At 43.1% G+C, this 12,228-nt stretch overlaps 1 protein-coding gene across 1 annotated transcript in view; it reads left to right on the top strand.

The window, feature by feature from the left end:
- Positions 1 to 12,019, top strand: part of LOC108787720 (sulfotransferase family cytosolic 2B member 1-like) — a 12,884-nt gene extending 865 nt beyond the window's left edge. Inside the window, exons 2-6 of the mRNA XM_018557335.1 lie at positions 4,677 to 4,885; positions 7,079 to 7,205; positions 8,098 to 8,192; positions 9,693 to 9,873; positions 11,842 to 12,019. Of these exons, the coding sequence (XP_018412837.1) occupies positions 4,677 to 4,885; positions 7,079 to 7,205; positions 8,098 to 8,192; positions 9,693 to 9,873; positions 11,842 to 11,957 (728 nt within the window). The 3' untranslated portion in view covers positions 11,958 to 12,019. The remainder of the gene's footprint in view (positions 1 to 4,676; positions 4,886 to 7,078; positions 7,206 to 8,097; positions 8,193 to 9,692; positions 9,874 to 11,841) is intronic.
- Positions 12,020 to 12,228: the final 209 nt, after the last annotated feature.

The following is a 12,228-nucleotide window of genomic DNA, read 5'->3' as shown; positions in this document are numbered from 1 at the left end:
ACCTGCTCCAAGCCCCCCCCCCCCCCGTTCACACCCAGGCATTTTGTTGCTCAAAGCTAAGCGTGACAACACAAAAAAATCATATTTATTTTAATGGCTCCTGTTCACACCTGAGGATTTTGTCGTTCAAAGCAAAGCGTGACAAAACGCTCAACACAAGAAATCCCATTCATTTTAATGGTCCCTGTTCACACCTGAGGATTTTGACGCAGGCTGTAAAATGCTGGTGATGTGAAGGTGCTCTATGTAAAGCGCTGTGAAAAGTACATGAGCTTCTTTTTGGCAGAATACAGCATGTTTGGCCCCCACAGACCGCATAAACGCGCGTCAATTGCAAACGAAATCCGCCTAATATGCGCTGAAACGCTGACGCCTAGGTGTGAATGGCGGTGTTCTGTTGACCCCGTCGGATTTGCCGACCCCAGCATCGGCGCAGAGACCGGGATTAACGAGGAAACAGCCATTTATTTACAAAGTATTTTGTTTTAATTGTTTATTTTTTTTAAATAAATCTTTTTATTCATTTTACAATATATCAAAACAAGACACTAACATAGTGTCATAATTGTACAATACAAGTGAAAAAGTACAAATAGTTAGGGTGCAGATTGACGCAATCTCAAAGAGAGAGATTGAAGGCCAATACCCCCAAAACAGTCCGGTCAACATCCCCCACCCCCCCCAACACTTAGGCTCTGTCGATGTCCATATAAATTCAACATACTCCATCCCCTTAGTTATCTATGCAGCAAACAGACATGAGAATAAACAGTAATCCAAGCAGCTACCTTAAGGCTGGGTTCACACCTAGGCGTACGGAATATGCGTGTTTGCCGCGGTAAAAGAAACCCGTGGCAAACGCGCGTTTCCGAGGGCTATCCAGCTGTATCCTAATGGATACGCGCGGCAAATACGCCCCAAAAAAGCTCCTGTACTTCTTTGGGCGTAGGGCGTTTTGCAGCGCATTCCTACGCGCTGTAAAACGCCCAGGTGGGAACCATGCCCATAGGCAATCATTGGTTTTCACATGGTGAGCGTTTTACAGCGCGTAGGAACGCGCTGTAAAACGCCCAGGTGTGAACCAGGCCTTAGGCTTAAAGGAGAACTATGAGGTAAGTGCTTTTCACTCACCTCATAGTTCTAGCCGACCTGTGACAATGAGAATGTCACAGGTCAGCTCAGTAGATCGGGAGGTGAGTGAACACATACCGGCGTTCGCTCACCTCTCGATCCTGTCACGGCTCTCTGATCCGGGATCCGCTTCAGCTGCGGCGTCTCAGTATACCGCGACGGCGTCTCAGTATACCGCGAGCTACAGCTCGCGGTATACTGAGCCTAGGGTGACGGGAGGACGCTAGTTTGTGTCCTCCCGTTACCCTAAGGAGAACTATGGGGAAAAGCCTTAACCCCATAGTTCTCCTTTTAAAGTGGATTTTCCCATACAGTGTATTCACCTTATGAGCACGGAGTAAAGGCTAGGCACCAGTGGTGTGCAGAGGATCCAAGGACAAACACCCGAAGTATATATGATTAGGCAATCACCATAGTAGCAGACTGGAGCCATGATGACCTACTAGCACTACAGGCATAAGTTTGCTTTAATTGTTCTAGTGACCGTTCTTAATATGCCATCCATGGCAGTAAATGATGGATGGCATTTTATTCACATTCACAATTAACATCGTAAGCAACTGCGCAGATGCTGAGGTCGGCGTTCTCGACAGAACACTGGCTGAAACCCTTCTTGCATTGACCTCCATGCTAACCTGCTTAGAATAAGGATGTGATGACTCACAGGACTGCTCCAGGGGTTTCTCTAAGAGCAAGCCGGTTCGGAGGATCGGGTTAGTATAACTTAATTTTTTATTTTCCTCCCTAGACCAAAGCAAGCGGTTAACCCTTGCAGTGCGGCAGTATCCCCAGTGCAAGGGTTAATAAAAACTTTCCACGGAGTTCTTCTTTAACGAACATTTCCCTTATGTTACAAAAATTACCCTGGCAGGAGTTTTAACCCTCCTGTGTTCTACCCAAAGCTTAAAAAAAAGGCTATGTCTCCACGTGAAGAATTTCAAAAACAGTTATTCCACGTTTAAAAAAGTGGAAATAGTATTTATGCAACAGGATGTGACACAAACAAGGCTGAGGTTCAAGTAGTTATGCTGAAGGTGATTTTAACACTATTTCCATCAACACTTTCCCAGAGAACACGGATTCCGTGAATAGAATTGAAATGGCCTGAAGATTGCGGTGCCGTTGACGATGTACACTTTTAGAATAATGACCAGACCCATCTCCACCTGCCCTTTGCAAGTTGCTATTGTAGATAATTGCAACATAGTAAAAGACAACTGGGCAGGGCTGACACCATTCCATCCACAAATACATTATATTGCCAAAAGTATTGGAGTGGGGCTGTAAGTATGTTAGCTCCAGTGCGTTTTTGATGCGTTTTTTTCGTTTCCTGATCGTACAAAATGTGACATGCAGTATTTTTCTGTCGTAACCTGAACGGACTGCGCACGTGAGAACTGTAGCCCAATAAACACATAGGGATAAATTGGGATGCATGTTTAGTGCAGGAGCGTACGGATCAGGTCAGCACAGAAAACGGACGTTGTGTAAACAGGCCCTTAAGCACGCCGCCACTGGACTCTAGAGAAGTAGAGACGTGTTCTCTGGAGTGAGGAATCACGCTTCTCTGTATGGCAATCCGATGGACGTGTCTGGGTTTGGCGGTTGCCAGGAGAATAGTACTTGCCTGACTGCATTGTGCCAAGTGTAAAGTTTGGTGGAGGAGGGATTATGGTGTGGGGTTGTTTTTCAGGGGTTGGGCTTGGCCCCTTAGTTCCATTGAAGGGAACTCTTAAGGCATCAGCATACCAAGACATTTTGGACAATTTCATGCTCCCAACTTTGTGGGAACAGTTTGGGGATGGCCCCTTCCTGTTTGAACATGACTACGCACCAGTGCACAAAGCAAGGTCCATAAAGACATGGATGAGCAAGTTTGGGCTGGAGGAACTAGACTGGCCTGCACAGAGTCCTGACCTCAACCCGATAGAACATCTTTGGGATGAATCAGAGCGGAGACTGCGAGCCCGGCCTTCTCCTCCAACATCAGTACCTGACCTCACAAATGGTCCAACATTCCCATAGACACACCCCTAAACCTTGTGGACTCCTTCCTAGAAGAGTTGAAGCTGTTATAGCGGCAAAGGGTGGAGCCAACTCAATATTGAACCCTACGGACTAAGACTGGGATGCCAATGATGTTCATGTGCGTGTAAAGACAGACGTCCCAATACTTTTGGCAATATATGTATGGGCACCTTTACACAGATCTTAAGCTAGCCATACAACTATAATCGATCGATCGATCGATCGATCGATCAATCAATCAATCTGATGAAGAGAAAAATCACTTGATTCCCCATCCATGTTAAACGGTGTGTGGATGGGTAAGTCTCCACGGTACCTGCAGCTGCCTGAATACTAGAACTGTGACTGCATGTGATAGGCCGTGTGAACAAGGTCCCAATGTCATCCGAGTCATCCAGCTTAAAACCACGTTGCTCACCCACAGTCATATTGATAGTAGCAAAAACATCTCTTGGCTAAAAAAAACATATAATTACAATATGGTGGCGTGTTATAGTGAAGAGGAAAAATGTGGTTAACCAAAATAAATGGCTGAACCAATGTGAATACATATTATGTGTATTCACTATGTCACTTAAGATGGGCAGGGTATTCCCCATTCCACCCACAAGTCATTTAGTCCATACAGGAGATGACTCATGATGATGATGAATGATGTCCACTTCCACCACTGTCTGCTGGGCTATGACTTTTCCTGGTATTCATTTGCAGTCTATCTTTCCCACACTCTCTTCCCACCTCCTGCACTTATCTTCCCCCATCACAGCACACGCTTTGCTGAACGCATAAGAAATACGTCAATGTGTCCTCCTGAAGCTGCAGTCTTGTCTGGCACTGAATCTGGGACACAAGATCCTGAACCCTACAATACATCTGTCTGACCCATGTTTTTATTCATCTCATTTAAAGTGTATTTACAATGAAAGTGTACTTTATGGCAAAATAATAACAAACATCTTCACTACATCTCTGCACTGCACATTTCCCCATGTTTTATCACCAAAATATGTTGCAGGTGCAAAATAATTCCTGTTGGTCTGCCAGAAATCCAGTGTTCTTCTAATTACCTGTTATGACTGCACTCAAAATGCCAAGTGGACCCTGCCTGCTGGATTGCAGAACTCTGTCTATGCCCCCATTCCTCTCCATGTGCATACGTTATTTTCTTTCTCTGCAAGACTATGATTCCCGTGAGCTTCCTCACACAATGTGTAGGGAAAGGGATCTTGGGGGGATACAGTTCTGGGAGCGCACCTGAGTTCCTTGCAGCTGTCTCTGCAAGATTTTTACATGCCTGCTGGGGATGTCACATTGAGTAATAAGAGTTAATTGTTGCTACAGAAACAAGAATAAAGTAATATTAGGACATGCTCTAAAGGGGAGAGGAAGGCTTGGGGGTGAATTTGGATAATGCCTGTCCATATGCTTTGATTTTACTATGGCTATACTTTCCACAGCATATGATTTATTTTACCCAATTAGTTTTGTTTTACTTAAGAATTTGTACAATATTTTAGGCACAACATGGATGCAGGAGATCTTGACGCTGATCTACAGCCAAGGCGATACAGAGATTGCCATGACTGTACCGAACTGGGAGCGGGCCCCATGGCTGGAACATATATATTTCAAAGATACCTTAAAGGAAGGCGAGGGCCCCAGAATCATCACCACACATCTCCCTAGTAATATCCTGGCTCCAGCACTGCAAAACTCCAAAGCTAAAGTAAGTAGACAAATAGTAAACCAATCAATACATTGGTCAATAGTAAACCAATCAATACACTGGTCAATAGTCACCAAATAATCAACCAATAAATACTCTGGTCTGTAGTGAGAAAATAGTGAAACAAACAATACGCTTGCCAATAGCCAAAAAACAGTCAACTAATCAATACACTGGTCAATAGTCAACAAACAGCCAACCCAACAATACACTGGTCAATTGGCAACCCTTCAATACACTGGTCAATAGCCAACCCATCAATTCACTGGTCAATAAATAGTCAACCCATCAATACGCTGGTCAATAGGCAACCCATCAATACACCGGTCAATGGGCAACCCATCAATACACCGGTCAATGGGCAACCCATCAATACACTGGTCAATGGGCAACCCATCAATACACTGGTCAATAGTCAACATAACAATACACTGGTCAATAGTCAACATAACAATACACTGGTCAATGGGCAACCCATCAATACACTGGTCAATAGTCAACATAACAATACACTGGTCAATAGTCAACATAACAATACACTGATCAATAGTCAACATAACAATACACTGGTTGATAGTCAATAAATAGCCAACCCAACAATACAGCGGTCAATTGGCAACCCTTCAATACACTGGTCAATAGTCAACAAAGAGTCAACCTATCAATATACTGGTCAATAGTCAATAAATAGCCAACCCATCAATACGCTGGTCAATGGGCAACCCATCAATACACTGGTCAGTAGCAAACCCATCAATGCAATGGTCAATAGTCAACAAAGAGTCAACCTATCAATACACTGGTCAATAGTCAATAAATAGCCAACCCATCAATACGCTGGTCAATGGGCAACCCATCAATACACTGGTCAGTAGCAAACCCATCAATACACTGGTCAGTAGCAAACCCATCAATGCAATGGTCAATAGTCAACAAAGAGTCAACCTATCAATACACTGGTCAATAGTCAATAAATGGTCAACCTATCAATACACTGGTCAATAGTCAATAAATGGTCACCCTATCAATACACTGGTCAATAGTCAATAAATGGTCAACCTATCAATACACTGGTCAATAGTCAATAAATGGTCACCCTATCAATACACTGGTCAATAGTCAATAAATAGTCACTCCATCAATACACTGGTCAATAGCCAACAAATATGATAGAAAATGTCAAGCTTCTAATGGTCCCTCTTCGATGATGGCACTTCGCTGCCTGCTCTATACAAGAGTGACAAATCGGAGCCTACTTGCTTAGACATTTGTCAATAGGTTGGACAACCTCCATGCAACAATAACAATTGCCTCTGTTACCTACCTCCTTGGGTGGTTCAGGTATGACCACATTGACAGTGATGCTCAGATCTCCTCTTCTTTTCATTGTACTGTTTAAAGTGTATGTAAAGCCAAAGTTTAGTTTTATTTTTGGACAGAGTAGGGAAGGGTTTGAGCATCTCTGTGCTCTTTCTTGCTGTCTTTTAGCACTGCTGCAGAGATTTGTCCTCACTATTCATCCTGGTGTCCTGAAAGGGAGGGGAAATCCAAAATTAAGAGTTCTTACCTGAGCAGGAATCCTTCTTTTCTGTAATCCGTTTTTATATCGCCCATCTCCATAATTTAAATGCTGTGGAAATTGAAATGGAAACTTGGGACTTTTCACGTTTCTTCTGTCTCGTTTTTATTATACCCAAAAGAGATCCCTAAATACTCAAAATATAATATATATATATATATATATATAATGATTTTTAGTTTTATATATCAGACTTTTTTTTTCCTTTTTATTTTTCAACTGGTGATCCTACCAATAACACATTTCCTGTCCAGGATGATGTAATGCCACATTATAGCCACTAGGTGGCGCTGAAGATAATATTCAGCGCCATCTAGGCCACTCCATCTAGTGGCCATATTGCTGTATTACATTACATGCATTCAACGTAAAATTACAATTTTAATTTTTAAGAAAGTTCCTTTTTTGTATCTGATCAGAAGATTCTCAGGTAAATCACACTATATAAATTGTAACCTATATAACAATGCTAATATTAACTGAGGCTATGCATCTCATATTCTATACCCCTGTTGGGGCGGCACAGGGTGAATGGCTCTGCCAGTTGGTTATAAATAGACCCCTAAGACAAGTAAAAATGTCTGCCTTTTAGTGATCACACTGTGTTCTTTCAGGTCATCTATGTTGCCAGGAATCCGAAGGATGTGGCGGTTTCCTTTTACTATTTCCACAAGATGGCCAAATTCCTCCCAGATTTTAACACCTTCTCTGAATTCCTAGACGTGTTCCTGGAGGGCAAAGGTCAGTCCTGAATTTGTAGCATCCTCCAGATTCCTATGTACACCAGCACCTTTTGTCTGCTTTTGTGTTCTTCCAAGCTGCTGGAACTCCTGGACCCTGACCCACCTTTTAGTATACATAGGAGATCACATGGTGTGCTGGCCTACAGTTAGTAGAACAATGGACTATTGACTTGTGTTTGACACTGACTCCAGAGTAAGGAAAGTATAGGGTGTATTCAGTGAGCACACATAGTTACTACGGTATCTGATCTCCAGGCATACCACTAAATACAGATAAAATACACATATGGGAGCTGTTTTACCTGACAAGTGATTTTGTATTTCTGTCCTTCCAATTCTGGCAGGGCAGTGGACTTCTTTGCTGCAGTTATTATTATACAGGATTTATATAGCGCCAATAGTTTGCACAGCGCTTTACAATATAAGGAAGACATTACAGTCACAATACAATTCAAGACAGGATGGTAAGGAAGGCCCTGCCCGTGAGTGCTTACAATCTAAAAGGGAGGGGCAAGTGATACATGAGGAGGTAGCTGTGCGGGGATGATTGTTTGAGAAAGTGATTGTTCAGTGGTTAGGTTGAGGCGGGATAGGCTTCCCTGAAGAGATGAGTCTTAAGGGATCGCCTAAAGGCAGTTCAGTAACACTTACAAGTCTTGTCCTGCCCCTAGCTGTGAGTGGACAGTGGATGGAGAAGCAGCAGACCGATGAGCTCATCTCTTTGCACTCTGCTTTCTCCTCCTATAAGCATGCTTCCAGTTAGCATATGAGAACCACAGCACTGCTGATTGAAAAAAAAAGAGAGCAGAGAAGCCAAAGTGTTTTTTTTTTCCAATACCACTTGTCTGTCTACTATTGATAACTAACCTGTTGTTTGTTGTCTCCTCCAGTGCACTACGGGTCTTGGTTTGATCATGTGAAGGGCTGGTACAGGCAAAAAAACAACATGGACTTTTTCTACATCACATATGAAGACTTACAGAAGGTCGGTGATTTCCTGCTGAAATACCAATTTACATGTCTGTTCAATGAAGGGATGGATCTGTAATGGGAATAATTGAGGGGATACTAAAAATCTGAGAAGTCTAAGGGCCCGATTTTATAAAGTAGAGCCAGTCCTCAATCAGATTCTTTGTTTCCTTGTGTGGGTTCATCAATGGAGCAAACTCAAATTCCCAAAAAAGATGTCCTTGGTAAAGAAGAGTATAAATACCTCTCCTGCTCCCCATGCCACCGAACTCTTCTTCATTGAAGAGAACGTGCCGCCTGACGTTGGTGCAGAAACCGACACTTCCGGGAGTGTCAAACTTTTGTCTCCTCCTGCTACACTCATTCGTTCTCCTGCAGACACCCATGTTTTTTTTTACCATGTCTTCTAGTGACATGGAAGTCGGCATGAGGAACCACAGGGAACAGTGAGGGACCTGAAGACGGAAGGTGCTGGTTTCTGAACAGGCTTTAGCAAACAAGGGAGCAGCAGAAAGGTCCCGGGGCGGGGGAGGGGGGTGTTGGCAATCCCTCTCCAGCAGGACTCTGGCAATTGTCATGCTATCTTGGACTGTAAAATAGGAGCCTAGACCAATGAGACTGGATCAATCAATTACAGCCAGGGGGATAATAGATGTCTGTATTAAGAATCCGTGCAGCATCCTGAGGAAGTTGTATGGCTTCTTAACACAGACATCCATTCTTTTTGACAGGGTCCCTTTAAAACAAACCTGTATTTAGCCCATTAGGGTTATTAATATTTGCACCGTACTGTATATTTAACCTCCAAGCTGTGCTACTCTAATGCTGGACACAAAGAAAAATGCCCAGTACCTCTAAGTATGAGGACCAGAATTTTTTTATTGGCAGTCCTATCAGCATCATATACTTACACTCGCTTAGCTATCCCACTGGGCTACTCAGATGCCGGGTGCAAAGGAAAATACCCAGTACCTGTAGGTATGGGGACCATGTGATTGGTAAAAGCGCTGTGCAAACTATTGGCGCTATATAAATCCTGTATAATAATAATAATAATGTTATAATCCAAGACAACATATGACTGCTGTCAAAGCCCTAACAAATTGGGGTTGTTGGCCCACAAAACCAGCCAACTGGTTTCCAGCACCTTTCTGACAGCTGAGGATTATTAAATTACAGTTCTGGACTCCTGACACGTGTTCCGGTTCAACTTCTTGTGGTGCTTGGCAGTTGGCTGCTTGGTGATCCAGCTCTGTGACCGGGGGTTGGGGCGAGGGTCTTAAGCTTTGTGTCATTAGCCACAAGGCTTCCTCTCTTTACTCCTCACAGCTGAATGAAAGGGTGGGGAGTGAAGAGAATAAGGATTTGTTCAGCTGAGGAGCTGATATTAAGTGAATCTGCTGCTTAGGCCTGCATGGCTATGTTAATGACACCCTGTTTGTGTGTTGGGGATCACAAGACATTGCCATTGATAAGCAAAAGAAATGCGTTTTTAGCTTGTCTTCTACCTCGTCAGGATTTGAGAAGAAGTATAAAGAAGCTGTGCGGGTTTTTGGGCTGCCCCATGTACACTGAAGAGGTGGATAAGGTGGAGTGTCATTGTCGGTTCCCTGAGATGAGCCAGAACGTGATGGTGAATTACATGCTGATCCCCAAGGAGATCATGAACCACGATCAGAGCAAATTCATGAGGAAGGGTAAGTGACCCAATGTACACACCCGACCTGCTATTTTAACTTATGTTTTACAAATGTATATTACATATGAAGAACGATATATAATAATTGCAATAATATAGATTTAAAAAGAAACACCAGTTAAAATGTTATGGCATCGCCAAAGAAAACCGCAATTGAACATTAAGAAAAGCTGTGCTTTGCCTTTGTAAAGTCACTCTGTCGCTTCCAACAAAGAACCCAGTTAATACTAACCAGCTCCACTGCTTGTGCGGCCAAATATTAAACTCTTAAATGAGTAAATTTAATGAAGGTTTATCAGCATTTATCACTTCCGGAAGTGTCAGTTGCCTATTTCCGTCTGTGATCTCTCCTGCTGACCAAGGACATGACTACATGATATAATAGTGACATAGGCAGAAGGAACTACAGCACTTGGCAGGGAACCAGGCATCAAACACACAGTGTGCCATGGTATTAAAGTGGAACTCCAGTTGCAATTTTTTAAAACATTTTTAGTTCTTCCCGTCTCCCCTAGACTTTTGTGAAAACCAAGTCCTCTTTACCCTTTTCATGCTCCAGTGGTATCCTTGGCTTCCTTCCCAGGCCACCGCAGTCAGTCCTCTTCAGGCAGAACAACAGTGTTGTCATTTTGCCCATTTCCTGTGAGCCCAGCCTGTCAGTTACATGCCCCTTAGGGGATGCTTCATAACACTTGCTGGGCTCGCACATCATTATGAGTGCTGCTCTGTCATGGGAGAATACCCAACTCCGGAGTAAGAAGACGAAACTGCTGTGATGTCCCTGGACTGTCTAGAACAAGGGTGCCCATTAGGTAGATCGTGATCTACCAGTGGCTCTCAAAGCTGATGCTGGTAGATCACAAAGGGTGTGAATTGCGGCCCCTTTATTCCATTTTGGTATAATAGCTGTGCACACATGATTACCTATTAGCCTGAGTCTCCTGAGCCAAGCTCACTGACACCTTTCTGGTGGATACTGGTGGTTGAAGTGCTATGTATTACATCAAAGAATATTAGTTTGCACAGCCTGTTGCACTGCACTGTTTGCAAAATACAGCAAGGTGAGCCAGGAGAGAGAAAGCCAGGAAAGAGAGAGAGGAGAGACAGCCAAGGGAGAGAGCAAGGAGAGACAGCCAAGAGAGCTAAGAGAGACAGCCAGGGGACAGAGCAAGGAGAGACAGCCAGGAGAGAAAACAAGGAATGACAGCCAGGAGAGAGAGAGCGAGGGAGGTTTTTTTGGTTGGTAGATCTCATGTAGCTCGTCATTTGAAAAGTAGATCTTAACACAAAAAATTGTGGGCACTCCTGGTCTAGAAGATTGCAGGAAAAATAAATGTATAGGGTTATTTTACAAATAAAAAAAATACTGGGAAGGGGGGCTTCAGGGGTGGGGGTAGCAGGGTAAATGCCTGGAGTTCCACTTTAAAGAGTATGCTCCTTAGCAGATGGTTCTGGTAGCTGTACTGCCAGGATTATACTCTCAAATTCCTTTTAATATGTTCTCCTTTTCATATTCACTTCTTGAGTCCAACCCCAACGTCCACCAACACCCCAAGCCCTGTTGAAAGGTGGCATCCTCTAACCCATGAAACACATTGACTTCACATATAAAAATATATCAGTCTGTTTTAATGGAAAAAAATTGATTTGCATTCTCATTTTGGGGTGTGGTGGTCCATTCTTGTCTTTTACCATCATCTGAAGAGTTGTTGATGAACCTTCAGAAAACATGAGCTGGCTGCTCAGTGCCTAATGCATTTTAATATACAAAAACCTGACGTGAACCCTAAGGTTTAAACTTCAATTTGGGATGCAGTGCCTCCAATTTCTTTTTTTTTTAGATTAGCATAAACCCTGACAGGGGTTCTAATCATTTCCTGCGTTAACCAAAACATTAAAAAAAAGGTTTAGCTTTGGATGTACTTTAAGCATTGCTATCTATCACTTTCTGCTCTTGTTTCATTAGGTATAGTGGGCGACTGGAAACAACACATGACGCCAGAGCAAAGTGACGCCTTCGATAAGACTTTCCAGGAGAAGATGTCCGGCTGTAACCTTCAATTTCTCTGGAATTTAGACTGAACAAAAGACAAATTAGTTCTGGGACTGCGCTTGTTCTGGAGCTCTTCAAATATTTACACAGGAGAGGCACATATAGTCTAAACAAAGAACGTTGGTATTACTCAACCTTGGGCTGAGCCAGATGGAGAACAGAAATGTGATAAAAAAAGAACTTGTATACTCAAACATATACTGTTTGCATTTACACTTGCTGTTAAAGTTCTAACCAGACTGGTTATGCTGAAATTGATTTAAAGTGACCAAAAGTACCTCCAGTAAGCCAGTGAGAAGA

Source organism: Nanorana parkeri, unplaced genomic scaffold (assembly GCF_000935625.1).
Source record: "Nanorana parkeri isolate BGI_ZX_2015 unplaced genomic scaffold, ASM93562v1 scaffold280, whole genome shotgun sequence".
In the NCBI taxonomy this organism is placed as follows: domain Eukaryota; kingdom Metazoa; phylum Chordata; class Amphibia; order Anura; family Dicroglossidae; genus Nanorana; species Nanorana parkeri.
The sequence above is the reverse complement of the archived record's forward strand: the minus strand, read 5'-3'. Positions and strand labels throughout refer to the sequence as shown.